Source organism: Hylaeus volcanicus, chromosome 4, assembly GCF_026283585.1.
Source record: "Hylaeus volcanicus isolate JK05 chromosome 4, UHH_iyHylVolc1.0_haploid, whole genome shotgun sequence".
NCBI classification, from domain to species: Eukaryota; Metazoa; Arthropoda; class Insecta; order Hymenoptera; family Colletidae; genus Hylaeus; species Hylaeus volcanicus.
The window spans coordinates 10,697,301-10,714,846 of NC_071979.1; the positions used below are offsets into that span (position 1 = coordinate 10,697,301).

General features: G+C 30.3%; 4 protein-coding genes across 6 annotated transcripts; 1 reads left to right on the forward strand and 3 right to left on the reverse strand.

Moving 5' to 3' along the window:
- Positions 1 to 340: 340 nt before the first annotated feature.
- Positions 341 to 8,274, reverse strand: LOC128875010 (carboxypeptidase D-like). The gene is made up of 15 exons (XM_054120288.1): positions 7,555 to 8,274; positions 7,234 to 7,478; positions 6,996 to 7,151; positions 6,736 to 6,911; positions 6,479 to 6,626; positions 6,264 to 6,358; positions 4,313 to 4,821; positions 3,751 to 4,224; positions 3,386 to 3,657; positions 3,117 to 3,291; positions 2,664 to 3,043; positions 2,441 to 2,582; positions 879 to 2,361; positions 629 to 805; positions 341 to 548 (listed from the first exon to the last, which is right to left on the reverse strand). The coding sequence occupies exons 1-15, from the start codon at positions 8,011 to 8,013 to the stop codon at positions 412 to 414; spliced, it is 5,028 nt and encodes a 1,675-aa protein (XP_053976263.1). The 5' UTR covers positions 8,014 to 8,274; the 3' UTR covers positions 341 to 411.
- A 604-nt stretch (positions 8,275 to 8,878) lies between these two features.
- On the forward strand, positions 8,879 to 10,973 carry LOC128874906 (nuclear speckle splicing regulatory protein 1). Its single transcript, XM_054120064.1, has 2 exons — positions 8,879 to 9,500; positions 9,607 to 10,973. Exons 1-2 carry the CDS (start codon positions 9,475 to 9,477, stop codon positions 10,709 to 10,711), a joined length of 1,131 nt encoding a protein of 376 aa, XP_053976039.1. The 5' UTR covers positions 8,879 to 9,474; the 3' UTR covers positions 10,712 to 10,973.
- Positions 10,974 to 11,114: 141 nt separating this feature from the next.
- Positions 11,115 to 12,646, reverse strand: LOC128874907 (serine/threonine-protein phosphatase Pgam5, mitochondrial-like). The gene is made up of 5 exons (XM_054120065.1): positions 12,332 to 12,646; positions 12,043 to 12,221; positions 11,710 to 11,924; positions 11,488 to 11,618; positions 11,115 to 11,413 (listed from the first exon to the last, which is right to left on the reverse strand). Exons 1-5 carry the CDS (start codon positions 12,502 to 12,504, stop codon positions 11,263 to 11,265), a joined length of 849 nt encoding a protein of 282 aa, XP_053976040.1. The 5' UTR covers positions 12,505 to 12,646; the 3' UTR covers positions 11,115 to 11,262.
- LOC128874904 (centromere protein J) lies at positions 12,350 to 17,491 on the reverse strand. Of its 3 annotated transcripts, XM_054120059.1 has the most exons (5): positions 14,494 to 17,491; positions 13,884 to 14,421; positions 13,604 to 13,799; positions 13,008 to 13,529; positions 12,350 to 12,393 (listed from the first exon to the last, which is right to left on the reverse strand). In XM_054120059.1, exons 1-4 carry the CDS (start codon positions 17,099 to 17,101, stop codon positions 13,401 to 13,403), a joined length of 3,471 nt encoding a protein of 1,156 aa, XP_053976034.1. In that variant the 5' UTR covers positions 17,102 to 17,491; the 3' UTR covers positions 12,350 to 12,393; positions 13,008 to 13,400. The 3 variants fall into 3 exon arrangements, with proteins under 3 accessions (XP_053976034.1, XP_053976035.1, XP_053976033.1); XM_054120060.1 differs by lacking the exon at positions 12,350 to 12,393 and having other exon boundaries at positions 13,031 to 13,529; positions 13,884 to 17,091; positions 17,301 to 17,489; XM_054120058.1 differs by lacking the exon at positions 12,350 to 12,393 and having other exon boundaries at positions 13,031 to 13,529; positions 13,884 to 17,489.
- Positions 17,492 to 17,546: the final 55 nt, after the last annotated feature.

Genomic DNA, 17,546 nt, shown 5'->3' on the forward strand with positions numbered 1-17,546 from the left:
TACAGTACTGTGATTTTTTTTAAAGATAACGGTCAATGTTCATAAAAGATATGTTTTGTAAATTAAAAGTTTACAGTAATTTGTAACACTAAATATACTCAAAATCGCATATAAATAACATATAAAAAGCTTTGGAATGTACATTGCATTTTCGCATATGAAATATTAATTCTGTTTCACATATAAAAATACTAATATCATTTTTAAAGCATATATTCCCCTTCATTGTTTCTGGAATAAAATTTATCTAGAATTTCAAATGCATACATATTTAAATTATACATGTTCTGTTATAATCACACATTATTTTAAGTACAATTTTTGTACATAAAGGTACATCTTCTATTTTTTTTTTTTTTTTTTTTTATGTCGCTTAGGTATAATGTAAAATCTTCCCATTTATCAAGTGCACTATCTATTTTCCATGGATACTTTATCTTCCCACTCTTGACCAGGTCTAATAAATTCTAAATCGCTAGCATCATCGGAACTCGACATATTATCATCATCAAAATATGGTTTTGTAACTTCATTTTGTTGCATATGATCTGAAAATGCACAAGTTAATAATAAAATATATTGTATGGTCTATATAAATCTAATATTTTTCAACTTGAATAGTATTTACCAGTTAACGGTCTTCTAAATATTTCAATTTCCTTTTCATCATCATCAAAGAAACTAGTACCATCCTTAAGTAAACCATATGTATATGCTTTTCGACTATTTTTTAGTGGTTGTTCGAAAGACTGACAATTTGCACAAATGAAAACACTGCAAGCAATTACACCCAAACATATGGTACCTGTGAAAGTATAATTTATAATTAACCTCCAAAAGATTTAACAACTTGTACAAAAAATATGGTGATATCTTACTTATAAGGATAATAAAAACTATTCTAGGCATTCCCAGAAACTTGTCATTGTATCTTAGTTTAAATATTAAATTTGCAATATCATGTATATCTGTTGTGGCAAAAACTTTAGTCTGCTGAACATATCCAGGAGCTTTAGCAGTTATAACATGACTACCAGATTGAAGTAAAAGCCAATAAACTCCATTTTTACCACTGTTAACTTGGTGCATCGATTTGTTGCATGACAAAATAGCATTTTCTATTGGTTCGTTATTTTGATTAAGAACAAATCCTTTTATTCCTTCGTTTAGCTTTTCTACTATTGCTAATAAACTAGCTTTATTATCCTCCCATACATTTCTCGAATCATCTGTGTTACAGCAAGTAACATATGCATCTATCATTAATGTACTTGTATTTAAATAAAGATAATCCATTAAAGAATGTTCTCTCTTTCCACTGATACCATTTCCAGCATAAACGAAGCCATTCGTGTTTATATTCAGATTATGATCACAATATGAATTTTTAGAAGTCATATGAACATTGTTTTTTACATATGTTAATGCCAGATCTTCTAATATATCATCTTCGTCAGTTTTATATACCTTTTCAGATGTTTTGCCATATTTTCCCGCAAAAGGTATTTCAATATGTTGCGAACCAATATTTAAATTTATTGCTAACATTGTATTAACTTTTGTAAACCAATTAATTATAGTGCTTGCTTCACTAGTTAATGCATTATTAATGGGAAATTGTAAATCATCCACAATGGATGAAGAACAAGATTGATTACCGTTCGATGTTTGAGATAAATCAGGAATAATATATATCGTATATTTATCTACGTAATTTGTAATTCTAATATCTTTTTTATAATGTTCTAATAAATATGTTGCAAAATGTAGTAAAACTTTGGCAGTTACGGGTACACCGTTTGAAACACCAGCCACAAAAGCAATAGATGGTCGGCCTATTCGTTTATAATTATTCTCAGCTCCAATTTCTAAACACATTATTCTAGTCCCCTTCTTCGATTTACCAATTGTATGTAAAATTGATAACTGTGAATGCTTATCATTCAAATCAGTTAATACTTGATTCACAACATTTGGTTCTGGGTCTGCATTGTACGCTTGCTGTTCTATTCCATCTATATGACGTTTGATCATTTTAATATTGAGATCTATTATGTTTTCATCTTTCACATAAACTTTTATCGACTGCTCCACATAACCATCAGCGGATATTGTTAATATATATTCACCAGGAAGAAGAATAGCTTTAAAATAGGCCATGTTCTTCGAAACATGATAACTTTTCATTCCAATCTTAATAACAGCTTCTCTCAAAGGAATGTTATCGACATCTGTTACTACTATACGAATGCCAGTTGTTAAACTTTGGATAAGTTTCATCAGTGGCAGTAAATTTTCTCGCCAAATAATTGGAATAGATTCTGCAGGTGGATATTTACAACAAGACAGATTTATGTTTATCTGAAAGAGAATAGGTTAGTATAAAAATATGGAATAATGTATATTATAATTATAAATCTTGATTAAGTATATTACTTACTACGGGTATGTTGTACTCATTTTGAATGTAATCTTGTACTTCTTTAACTTCGTTACTAAGAAAATTACATGTTCCTTTATGCAACGAATGTTCATAATTTTCAGCAAGACGTTTATATACGTTTAAATTATTGTCCGAGTAACTAGAGGGAAAATGTGAAGTATATAAAACGAGAAATATGTATATATCTTAAAACATATTTCGAGAAGTAAGTTTTCATTACCTAACTTTAAGCGCTCCACTTCCCAACATAATAATTACATCGTACCTCTCGTTAGCTAACATTTCTTTGAACGCTTTAGTAATTAAATTTGTTTTATCAGAATTAATGCCGTCTTTTTGTAATAGTTTTTTACCTATTTCATCACTCACAATAGGATTACAATCTTTAGTATTTATTATATTATCAAACCCTGGGTCTACACCAGGAACAAAATGTAAAACAGTATTATTCAATATCCTCTGTATAGGGGGATCTCCAAGCTGATTTCCCATAAGAATATGGGTTGCTAATCGTAATAAAATTTCTCTACCCACAGGTTGCGAGGCAAATAATCCTCCAATTAAACCAATATGAAGTTTATTTTCTTCTGGTGCTCCCATCTATAAGATATCATTGAATTTTTAATATTCTACATAAACCTAATATCTTAAATTTCCTGAAAAAAGTACTCACATTATGCGTTATCTTTAAAGAATGAATGGCCATACTGACTAACGAATCCCCAGCTTGAAATTCTGCAATATTTGGTTGGTGATTTTCTAATTGACTAAATCTAGCACTTAACTCTGGATTTTTTAAATAAACATTCTGTAGATTTGCTCTTAATCGAAAATCATATGCAGATGACCTGTAATTATAATTTATATCCTTATTTATCTGTATCATACTTTATAAAGAATGGAACACATAAATCGCCAATTTAACTATCAAACTAATTGTACCAGTGTTGGGGATCATCTCGCATTAGTGTGAAATCCAACGTTGTTTCTCCTTCACCGATATTATCACCACTTGGCACAATTACATTTTGCACCTGGGATTCATATCCTACGGCGCTAACCGTAACGTCGTATTTTCCTGGGACTAGAAGGCGCCAATAATCTCCACCTTCAGCTGTATAGATATCATGTTTAATTCCATCCACAGATATTTTAGCTCGAGGCACGGGGGTACCAATAGACGAACGTACTACGCCGTGTATACCTTTGCGAGACTATACATAATAAACAATATTAATTGTTATAACACGTTAGTTAGACTTATTATTACATATACTAATATATTATATTAACGCAAGAATAAGTACCATTTCAATAAGACGTAAAAATGGTTCCCTATTTTCCAACCAATATTTTGGTAATTCAGTTGCATTCGGAAATTTTGTACATCCTATTTCCACTGTGATTTCAAAATCGTTGCTGTGGACATAATTATAATCTTGCATGCCGCCATTAACAGGGTACCACGCAGCCCCGTTAGTTATTCCGTTTGGAAAGCGTTCCTCGAGTACACTTTGCATGTTTAGTCGTGTATTTGAAATTGGAGGGCATGGTTCTCCAAGATGCATACGAGGGTGAGCATTCGAGTATGCTAATGCTAATGCTCTAAAAACTTTATCATCTGGACTTTTATTTGGAGCAATAGATGCAGTTTGTGGTCCGTTATCATATGGATAATTTGCTACTAATGCTCCTCCATGGAAATTAGCAGACAATACAAATGGAATTTTTGCAATCCAATCCATCACTGCTTTTGTTTCAGGTTCTTGCTGTCTATTGTACTGAAATATAGGGAATGCAAATGATGTATGAAGGCAAATTTGTTTTATGTATTAAAGATTAAAATAATTAATGAATTCAAATTCGTACATTATTTGTTTCATATTGATCAGGAAAATTTCTATTGAGATCAACACCCTTGGCATTCGCTCTCCCCCGTTCTCCATATACGTCTCCTTCTATAGAAAGTTCATAGCCATCAGGATTCATACTTGGTAATACATGCAATCTGACATTCTTAAGTATGTTTGTCACTCTGTCGTTACTTTCATAATTTTCACAGAGATATCTTAATAACAATAATAACATTTCTCTGCCAACCACTTCGTTTCCATGCATATTTCCTATATATTTTACTTCCGGTTTATTTTGACTATGTACTCCAGGATTTTCTGTTATTTCCATTACATACAATTGTCGTCCTTTAACAGACTCTCCTATACTATATAGTCTTGTAATATTTGGATACTTTGCATTCAGTTCCTTCAGATATCTTTCCATAGCTATGTAATTATGATGTTTGAATGTTGTATTGTGAAAAAATCCATATTCATCTATAGGTCTTATAATTTCTATAACTTGATCTAAATTAAATTTTCCTATATGGAAACAAACATTGTTACAAAGAAGGAAAATAAATAATATTAATATTAAAATTAACACTAACATGCTGTATAATATAATTATTAGTGTAGAAATAGAAGTACATTTACTATAGGTACAAATACACTTGAAAGAAAGATAGAAATAAATTATAAAAACCACGGAATTAAAATTATAAAACATTAATTACAACACAAGGTACAGAGAAAATAAAAACTTCACAAATAAAAAAGACAACAAAATATATCATTAAAAATTGTGCTACTTGATGGGTACAAACTTATAGGTGAGGAAGGCTGGAAAATATTTAAGTAAACCAACTCGCTGTTTGAGGCAAATATAATATTTATTTTAAATTCAAAATATTATACATTTAGTTCAAATATGTAATACTATACATCAAATTACAAATATAAACGTAAGCATCACTCTGTTTTACATAATTCTGACACTGTTAATAAAATTATACAATAGCTGTTTGTATAACATGTATAACATTGTACTAAAAATGTTTGGAAATTTCATACATTTCTCCATTATTATTAATATAGAAATTTATTTAATTAAATTGTATAAAAACATATTCAATAAAAATGCTACAAAATCCGTATAAAAAAAAAGATGTCCTTTTTTCTTTTAATGTAAAAGATATAGGTTATAAATCAAAGAGCATTCAAATAAAAAATAAATCACAGTTTACAATTTGTTGTATAACTTACAAATTGGTATGATTAAAACCCTAATATCCATGTTATACAAAGTATCTAAACCCAATATTAAAAAATACTGTAAATTCAACGTATTACATGAGATGTGGTATATGAATACTTAATAAATTTCATGTCGGAAATTTGTATTCGTCATATTTGATTTAAAACATATAATAAATGATTTTTTCAGTTAAATTGCAATAAATGTAAAAGCAAAAAACAAATACTACAGAAAAAGCTGGAAAATTCGTGTCATTTATAATTTAATTCTGTGGTTTAAATACTTTGTTTATAAATCAGATTACAAATTTCGATATAGTTTTTCTCCATACCTTGTGTGTATTTTTCTATGCTTGTTTGTGCTAATAAAAATAGACACTGTGGTAAAATGAATGGGCATGACAGGTAGTATCAAATATTCTGGTGTTACTATATTATCGTATCAGTGCTGTAAAATGAAAATAATAATATATGATAGACTAAACACAAAAGATTAATTTGCAAAAGTAATGATAAATTTAAATATAAATGCTTAAAAAAAAAAAAATAATAAAACTCAATTTAATAAAAAATTGTTTTAAATTAAATAACGAAAGAATTGATATTTTGTATGAATTTGATTAAACATTGTTAGTAATTCATATCATAGTAAAGGAGAATTAATTTGTAAAGCGACGGGTATCGCTTGAGAAGTGGTGGCATACGAGGAAAATCTATGACTTGATTACCTTGGTCTTCAAAGGAATCCTGTTTTAAAGTAAAATTGACAATGGTTGGTTTGCCAGGTTCTACTGTAACATTTATTGGTTCACTTGGTTGATATCTAGAATTAAAAAAGAAATATATATATATAAGAAATGTTTTATTCGATTACTGTCTCTGTAATAATATTATGTTGAATACATTTATTTTGATATTATATTCATTACCAAAGCAGACTCACCCCCATGCTTCTGCACGAATAAAGTAAGTTCCAGGCAATAACAAACGCCAGTATTCTCCACGGGGCGTGGTTGAAATATTATGATCTATACCATCAACAACAATAGAAGCTGCTTCTACTGGTTGACCGTCTATGTCTCTTACAAGTCCTAGAAGTATAATCATCAAGTAATTAATGATATTTGTCTGTTAGATGGCAACGTGATTATTGTTGTAAATCCTGCAAATGTGTTTAGGGATTAATAAATATTTAATAACCTTTCACTCCGATGTGTGCTTGCTCAAGATATTTTATAAGAGATTCCTTATTTAATATCCAATGCTCTGACATTGTTGAAGCATTTGGATATTTACAACAGCTAAGTTCAAATGTTATCTCAAATGCATTAGAGCGAGCATAATTAAAATCTTGCATTCCTCCGACAACTTCATACCTACAATGCATATACTTAGATATATAATATTCTTTTCATCAATGATGATTCTTATAAGTTACAGATCAAAGTATTTGTGCTCACCAATATGCTCCATTTGTAACACCATCACGGAAAATGTCTAAAGGACAAGCATTGCCTGCATGCATTTGTGGATGATTATCTGCATATGTGTGAGCTAAATATTTGAACAGTTCATCATCTGGACTTTTACTTTCAATGCAGCAACTTCTTGTAATTCTAAGGAAAAATATTTATATTTACAACTGTTATATAAATTTATAATAAGATTAAGTACATCAGAATTTCATCAAGCTATTACCCAGAATCATATGGATAACTTGCTACAACAGCACCTCCATGAAGATTTCCTGATAATACAAATGGTTCTGTAGTGATCCATGTCATCATAGATATAGTTTCATTTTGACGTCCATCTAATATACTACTGCCCTTTTGTAGTTGATTGGTCCTTTTGTCAAACTGATCAGGAAAATCTCTATTTAAATCAATATGATTTGCATTTTCACGTCCTGAAAAATCTTTTTTTGACTCGCATTTTCCTTCCTAAAAAGCAAAATATCAAATCATTACATATAAATATATAAATAAAAAGTATAAAAGAACAAACTGAAAGTATTACTTCTGATTTTTCAAAACCATCAGGATTCATAGATGGCATAAGGAAGATATCGGTATTGTTCACTAACTTTGTAACTCTTTCATCTTTTCCATAATTGCGTAGAAGATACTGGCCAAGATAAATTAATAATTCTCTGCCTACAGCTTCATCACCATGCATATTGGCAACATATTTCACCATTGGTTCACCTAGCTTTCGCTCTCTAACATTTTCTGAGATTTCAAGAACCAACAAATCTCTGCCTTCCACAGATTTTCCTATAGAGAACACTCTTGCCAAACTAGGATACTTTTCGGCCAACAAATTGAACAACTGTTTGAGTTCCTCATAATGTGTGTAATGTGGAGTAATAAAATCATCCTCCAACTTTTCCTCAGTATTTAGAGCAAAACCATAAATAATCCCAATGAAGGAGCAAACAACCAGCACAATATTATACATAGTAACTGTCCGCACCATATTTAAAAATGTATTTGTGCACTAGCGTGATAAAATGTTCAACTTCAACAGAACATTCTGCACTATCCAATATATGTATACACAATGATATACAACGTCAATATAGCATACTGATGACGTCCGCAAGTATCTATATACGAAGTTGGACAGAGTAGGGAGAGATATTACAATAAACGATGATAAACCATTATGTCAAGTCACCTCTTTCGCCGCATCCAACCGCATCGTTCCATACAGGCAAACAAAGAATTGTTTTGTTTTCTTTCTTTGAAAACAATACTCAGTGTATTATAAATTATTGTTCATTTATTGAAAAATTTGTGAAATAGTTTAAAACAGATTTTCCACTATCCAATATATTGTAAATGATTATGATACAACAGAAACTGTTTGAAATAAACATTATTCTCATATTACTTATTGAATCTATATTTAATTAGGGCACAGAGCCCTGGTAATACGATACTGTCAGAAAGGTACTAGTGGCGCCATCGATGGTAAAATGGCAAAGTTTGTAGTGAAAATATTTTCTACTTTTACCGATAGATAACGCCATTGCTATCTTTTAATAAATTATTTTTATTTGTAATCAATGCATAACAAAAACAATTCCTTGCTTTATAACACTACAATGTAAAGGTTAATTTATCCTTTTTATGCATAGTTATTTCATTCTGCTATAATTTTCAACCTTTTACTTGGTGGCGCCATTTGCCGGTTACAGCGAGAACTACTTTCACTACAAGCTTGGGCACTGTGCCATCGATGGCGCTACTAACTAAACGGTCGATAATAATCTTTTTAATTAAATAAGGCTGCCTAGATATGATAAATTTGATTTATTAACTAGTCTATTGTAGTGTTATAAAGCAAGGAATAGTATTAATCATTAAGCATTAAAATAATAATTTATTTAAATGTATCAGTAGTGCCATCTAGCGGAAACAGTGAAAACTATTTTCACTACAAACTTGGGCGTTCTGCCATCGACGACGCCACTAGTACTTTTGTTTTTGTTTATTTTTTAAAGCGAATAATTTCACTACTATGTGTTTCCTATTTTCCAATTTTTCTCTTTTTCTTTTAATATCTTTTATTTTTCCATTGCTTTTCTTATGCCATATAGGCTTTTCGATACTTGTATTTGTAGCCGGCCCCAACCCAACCATAAAATGTTGGGGCGGACGGCCGGGATTCGAACTTGGGCTCTCAGCGTGTGGTAGTGGTGGTAGTCGGCTACGTTACTCATTGCTCCACTGTCCGCCCCAAACTCACTAGTATTATACTAAACCTCCTTCACTGAGCGGCTTAGTGAGCGATAACTTTTCTCGATGAAGCCTTTGTAATTCAGACGCATGCTTGTTTACTAATGTTTCATGTTCTTTAGCATAAAATTGTACTTTATATTTTAATTTCAATACGCATTGAAATCATCGATTTCTGTTTAAAAAACATATAAATATGCTTAGTAAGAAAGAGGAAAAACAGTAAGTTAAATTCACAATATTAATATTATGATCCTTCGTTGCAAATATAATTAACTGTACACAAAATTCACTATTTATGTAAAGTAAAGAATCGAAACAATTTCAGGTATGGTTTAATTTTACCTAAAAAGCAACAACCTATAACACCAAAAGCCAGCAATATATTTGCAGATGACGATTCAGATGAAGAAGATGCTACCCATGTCATTAAAAAAGTTCTTAAGGCAGAGGAAGCAAAAAATAAAATTAAAAAACAAACCAGGTTAAATATGCAAAAGGCTTTAAAGGAGGACCCAACAATATACCAATACGATGAAGTGTATGATGACATGGAGCGAACAAAAAGCCTGTTAAAAGAAGCTAAGGATGAAAAGAAGAAACCAAAATATATTCAAAATCTCCTGGTGGCTGCTGAACGAAGAAAAAGAGAACAAGAACACAGAATAGAAAGGATGGTACAAAAAGAGCGGGAAGCTGAAGGAGCAATGTATGCAGACAAAGAAAGTTTTGTCACTTCTGCTTATAGAGCAAAATTAGAAGAATTTAAACAACTGGAAGAAGAAGAATCTAGAATGGATCGACTAGAATCTATTGCAGATGTTAGGAAACAACAGGATATGTCAGGATTCTATAGACATTTATATGAACAGACTGTCAAAAATCCAGAAGAATCAGAAAACACAGATAATACACATGAAGGTAAAACCACCGAACTAGAAAGTGTGAATAAAAATACAAATACAATTGCATCAAATATAGAGCAAATTTCAACTAAAAATACAAAAAAGAGTAGACAATATAGACAAAGAATAATGGAAGAAGACAGTGATACAGATAGTGAAATTCCACAGAGGGTAGAAAGTAAAACAAAAGTTTCTATACCTGAAATACATAAAAACGTTGAAATGGAAGATGTAGTAGAATCTAATAGTAAAAAATCAAAGGAAGAAGTTGCAGGTTCTGAGCCTAGTGAAACACTAAACACAATTGCAATAGAAGATACTTCAAATAGGCAAAATGTTCAAGATGTCCCAGAAAATTGTGAAAATGATAGTAAAGTAAATGGACCTAAAATTACTGCAAAAGCAAAGATAGAGGCAGAAAAAAAAGAAAGATCTAAAATTTGGGAAAAAAGAACAGTTGGTCCTGTATTTGAAGCAGCATTACAACGATATTATGCAAGAAAGTCTTTGAGGTTATCCACTACATAGCTGATTTCAAATAGGATTTAATTAATTTTATTATTCCTTTATAATTGTATTTAAAGTGTAGGGTATACATATTTTTATTACAATATTTGCACTGTATAAATTAAAAAATTTGTAAAAGATTTAGTATTAATATATTAATGAATTGTATTAGTACAATCCATTCTGTACAAATGTGTATAATCAATGTAAGTGAACTGTTGTAAAGTAATTGTATAAATTTGAAATTACAATAAATATAATGTAATGTTAGATTGTTACTATAGTACACATGATTGCTTTCTATAACATTAGTATCTGTATGCTGATAAAATTTTGTATAAATATAAATACTTTTTATCAGTCTTTGAGCTATTTTAAGTACTGTAGAAATATTTTGATTACTTAATGGAAATCGTACTTTGAAAATGCTTGTAGGATTTTCTATAAAATATAGTATTACTATTTTTGTGACTTATACGAATAAATAAAAGTATACTATTTTTACATTGCTTACTCTCTAAATGATATTAAAATTAAACAATATAAATGTTCGTTTTATACAAATTTTTATTTTACCTAGACGAAATTAACTGTGGCTTCATATGTCCAGTATCACCATAAGTTAATAATGTCACTTTGCCACTAGGATAAACAGATATCCATGTAATACTTGCATGATTTAAACATAGACGCATCCAACCTTCGGGTGGAAATTGCAATGCTCTGAAAGCAATACAAGTTTGAGACATTACATTTACCCATTAATATATTAATAATATGTAAAAAATGTAATTTACCTGCATACAAAATATCTAATAACATTTGCATGACAAACAATAATGGTGTAAGAATCTTTTTCTTGGCTGGGATCGGCACGATGAAAATATTTTCTAAATGCAGCTTCTATCCTGGGTCCATCTTCGTAAAACTAAAATATATTAATGATACATAATATTATTTTATGTACACAAAATACCAAATTTTTTAAATACATAAAACATTTTATATAATATACTGACATGTATTTCTGACTTCCAATGACCAATTGGTGGTTCAGGTGGTATGGGTGCACCTTCAGTAAGGATCGAATCATCTTTTACAGCTACATTTCTAATACTTCCTTCTATAATTTTAGAAGTTTCTTGAGCTCGAGTCATTGTGGATCTTACAATCTGAGTATATGGAAAACCTAACTCTTGTAATCTTTTTCCTGTTGCCTCAGCCTGTCTTCTACCTTTATATCGTTATAAAAATTGTATCATTGCAAAATTCCTTTGTAAAATATTAATTAGATAAAACGTTATCGCAGTTCTTCTAGTATAAAAGAAATTGTATTTATAAGAAACACTAACCGAGGTCTGTAAGTGTTCTATCAGAATCTGTTTTGCCCTCAATATTATATTGTCCATGACGAATTAAAAGTATATGACGAATGGCTTTAGCTTTTTTTGTTGATATTTCATTATTGTATACATTTTCATCTGATTCACTTTTTATTTTCATCGGCTTCACTAAACTTTTTGGATCTCTTCTATAAACATAAGTATATACAAAACACATAAAAAATTAATGAATATGTTTTTCAAATGTATTGTAAAAGCAGCGAAAGTTTTTATCAATGATAATGATAAAGAGTATAACCTATCCCAATTATGATCCCACTTAACCGAGGGGGTTACGTTTGTTGTCCAGGAATTGTGCACCTGTAGAAATTCTTTGTTACTGTTGCCATACATATTCCAATAAAATAACGTCGCACCTCCTAACGCACCAAGCCCAGTAGCCCATTTTTTTAAACTTGAAATTATAGGCATTATTACAGCAAGTAAAGTTACCACGGCTGGGCTGAACAAGTAACAGTACTATTCGTACTCGTACTACTCAATCATTCAAATACTGCGATTTTTCATATATCAGTGGGTTTAAAACAAGTTCCCTAGTATTTCGTCTTCTTTGTTCTCCTATATTATTTTATTGCAACAATCTCATTGAATGACATTTTAATTTATACTTCGTTATTCAAATATCCGAAAGTTGTTTTGCATTATGCAAAGTATAACGTGTACACGTTTGTAGTTATTTATTGCGAGTTCAATTTAAAAACGAAGGTGATCAGAATCTTATTGGTCCACTGTATCGAAATATCGTTCTAACCAGGGACGTATTATAGAAACATCTAGACAAACGTTAAAAAAGGCGAACTGCAACTGAACTAACAAAATTATTATTCATATTATATATGTATCAATATATTTATAAGTATTTGTGCTTAGTCTAACAAAAATAACAGACTTGTAAATAGAACCACCTGACTTACATCCTTACATGTGATAGGAGGAAACGGAAGGACGATTGTACATAAATAGATAAGAAATAAGACTAGAGAAAATGTATAAAAAAGTTAACTCGAGTGAAACAGATAACAATATACTTATGCATCGAACATACGACACGCTCCTGGCCGAAAACTCAGCGAACCAATCAACTCTTGTCGCAAGTCACGTGATTTTATATATACAATTTTCAAAATTTTAACTTTTCAAAGCTATGCGACGATCTGAACTGTTATCATTTTTGACCAAACCATCTTAATTTATTGATGACTATTACTTAAAATACATTTATATACCATATACACAATGTTAAATAGAATTCTATTATCTTTAATGAATTACTTTTAATCATGTATCTAGGACAACGTTTGCAATTCTTATTGATATGAATCCTGTAAAAGATTACCATCTTTATCTTTAAGGCGTATTCTACCATTTGAATACCGTGTTTCTTGAATACCATCAGGATAGATGAGTTTAACAGTACCATCAGGATATTCTCGTCTCTACAATACATGAAATCAGCATTAAAAATACCCATAAAAATACATGCATATGTCTACATATTGTTATTTATTACCTTATGAGCTTTAGTATGTATTTCTCGTTGTCCATTTGGTAACGTAAGAATTTTTTCTCCATTAGTAAAAGTTTGAATTAATGTCCCATTCGGTAACGTCCAGTTTTCTGTACCATCTGATTCTAAAATTCGAACTGAACCATCTGGAAACGATACTTCTACTGTACCACTATGCAATCGTTTCTCTACTTGACCACTGTATAATAATATAAAATATTATTTTACATAGCGAAATACCGGACATTACAGTAAATATATGAACATAAATGTAGGAGCTTACTCGGCAAATTCTAAAATCTCTAAGCCATCCGGCATTGTTGTATGCCACGTACGAGTCGATGCATAGTAATACTTTACTTGTCCATTTTTATTAGTTTCACGAACATCTCCATTGTAATATATCAACTTTGTTAAACCTTGATCAGGAAGGACTTTTTTAACATTTCCATTTGGATACCAATATTCAATACGTCCATCAGGATGTTGAATCTGTCTTACACCTTGTTTATCAATATTAGAACTACTTTGGGAAGATATATTTGTCACATATCCACTTGATAATATTTCATCAGATGATGTTGACTTTTGATTGTGATCTTCATGAGACATTGTAGTAGGAGATACGAAATGTGCATTTTCATTTTGTACAAGTGATTGAATATTGCTATTCGTGTTGGTATCATTAGAAGGTGGAACATCAATGTATATATTTGATTTTTCAGAACCATTATCTATACTATTTATATTTTTTAACTTATTACTTAAATCAGATATAGGCTCAGTTACATTTTCTGAAGTACAAGGTTGTTCTTGAACGGCTGTTAAATCAAACGTAGCTTCTTTAATTAGATTTTTATATAAATTACGTTTTTTAGCAACATTTACCATACCTGATTGATATTTCTGTAATTTTTCATTTATGTCGGTTTCATAACAATCATCTATACTTTGAGTATCAATCATACCAGTTGCATTCATCATTGATTTTATCAACTTATGATCACTATCATCTGGTGAATTATTGTTAGTATTGTTACTTTCTTTAAACTCTACATTAAGCTTTTTATTAATCTGATGTATTGCCTTAGCGTTTGAAAAAGTTCCGGGTTTTCCTTTATTTCTAACATTACCTTTCTTCAAATTTTGTAGTCTCTCAATTTCTTGTTTCAACGTTAAATTTTCCATTTTTAATATTCTCACTTGACACTTGTGTCTGGATTGTGCAGCAGTCCATCTTCTTTCTTTTATACATACTTCATCCTTTAATTTTTCTAATTCTTGTCTCAAATTTTGTATCTCTTGTCTCTCTAATTTACTTTGTTGAGCTTTCCCTTGTGCATCCCGCATTCTATTTTCCAATGCAGCTTTTTCACGAATTAGTTTTCTTCTATCTTCTTGTAAACGATCTTCTGCTTGTTTTATACTTTCTTCTAAGGTTTTTTCCTTTTCTGAATATTCTTTATGTAAAGTTTTCTGATCTTCTTGTAATTTTTTTCGTTGAACAGTTAAAGCTGCGTTTTCTTTACGAAATATATTAATCTCTTGTTCAAGCTCCAGTAGACGATTTTTTAAAAGTTCCGATTTGAATATGGTTTCGTTCGTTTCTTGAAAAGTTTTTACAATTTCTTGATCTTCGGTTACAGCTATATTATTACAATTATCTACTTCTCTACTGTTATACTCTTCTATGCATTTCCTTGATGTTTCAATACAATGAAAATTATTAGCATTCGGTGGTGTTACGTTTTTTTCATTGTATTCATCTAAAATACTCTGTTCATCATCGGGTGATTGATCAATAGTGTCTGAAAATTCTGCTTCATTGTTGTGTATCGCTATTGGTGACTGTGGTACCTCCAATGCCATTGGCATTATTTCTGTGTCAGATACTTCCGAAGTTAAAGGATCGCTCCATGCATTTTCATCACAGAAATTTTGTATTGTCAATGACTCGGTTGATATACTAGATGAATCTGTTAATCCAATAGTTTTGTACTCGTTATATTCAGAAAACCTAACATGAAGACTAACGTCTACATCATTCTGAGCATTAGGAACATCGTAACAGTTTTGTTCGTTGTGTGCTGATTGAACTTGATCTTTTAGCAAAGTATTTTCTTTACCATCTAATAAAGGAGTTATACTTTTATGTGTACTATATGCCATTTTATTATTCTTCATTAAAGATGAGTGTAACTCTTTTTGAGTCATAAGTGGTTTTAGATCGCAATAAGAGTTGTTGCTTTTATTAGAAGTTGTACATATGTAAGCATGATTGGACTTTAAAACTGACTGACTTTTTGGACTTTTAATTACTGGACTAGTATGTTGTTGTATATTAACTATACGATTTCCTGTACTAAAACTCCCTTTTTTCTTTTTAAATGGTGTTGACTGTTGTAGAAATGCAACAACTGTACTAGATGTAGAACAGAAGCTAGAATTCTCTGCTTTTTCTTCTAGCAATTCAAATATTCTTACTTCCTCCATTTCTTCTTGTGTTCCTGAATGAGTAGCTGAAGTATTCAATTCAACTTTACTTTTGACTTTGTTAATATAATTTTCCGACTGTTTAATCGAAGCGCTAGACTCAGACTTGCTACGAATTTTCTTTTTTGGTAATGGAACATTCTTTAAACATAATTGTCTTTGTGGTGAATTTGTATAGTGTGTATTTCTCGAAGATCCAGTAGTATTATTATATCTAGGTTTGATTGTAGAATGCTTAGAATTAGATTGCGTACTAGTAGAAAATGATGCACTGCGTGATCTACTTTTTATCCTAGGGAATAGTGACTCTCTATTTAATTTAAATCTGGACAAACCTTCTCCTTTCTTTAAAAATGGTCTTTTTACTTTACATACTGAATTATTATTAGGCCTTTCACAAGATATATTTCCACAGTCTTTTAATCTTTCTTCAAGTAATGTGTTGAAATCTTTTTTTGGAGAAGGAACTGGTATATCATCAATGCAAATATTCTTAATCGGTGTTTTATTAGATGGTAATGGTGCCACTCCATCTATGATAAATTCCTCTATTCTTTTCCCATGTCTTGGAGAAAGTAATGTTAAACTTGTGTCAGTTTTCGCATCAAACATTACCTTACCTATGGATTGTTCATTTGCATAACTATCAATACTAATTACTTCTTCCTGTGATTCTTTCTTAGATAACTGTTGTTGAAAAAATGATTCATTATTATTTATCATTTCTGCATGGTTCTCTCCCTTTTGTGATTCATTATGAATCCTAATTAAATCTTCATCGTCAGTCTCTCCAGTGATTTCAGTTTTATTTGAATTATTTGTATGCTCTACAGTTTCATCCAGATCAAGTTCTTGCAATGATAGTTCAAGTGCTTTATACATAGAGTCTTGCTTTTGAGTTAACAAATCTCTTTGCATCTGTTGCTGTTTCATTAGTCGTTCTTGTTGCTCCAATTGCCATTCTCTTAATTTTTGTAATCGTTCAAAGATGGTTGCTTCTACATTCATTTTTTTTTTTTTGTAATAATACGTTACATGTAACAAACTTTATGTGTATAGTATTAAACTGAATGAAATGTATATATGTACAAAACGATTAAAGAATCTTTATGTTTTTGAAAACTAATCTATGCACATATATGCATGTAGATACAAGTATAAATGTAAAGTATACTGCAACATTAAGAAAATACAGTTTTATAAATACCTTTTTTAACTTATTTTATTATTTCTTCAACTCATATTAAAATATTCTTTTTCTTTATCAAGTCTTAAAATTCATTTGAAACATTCATGTCTGGAGTCATTGGTTAAAATTGTACAAATCGACTCAATTAAGGTATTCCAATTTTTCCAATTAATACAAGAGACACTTGTTCTTTGTTGTTCTCCAACTAAACCGTTTGACAGTTCAAAAATGATATATACATTACAAAGGATTTACCCAACTAAA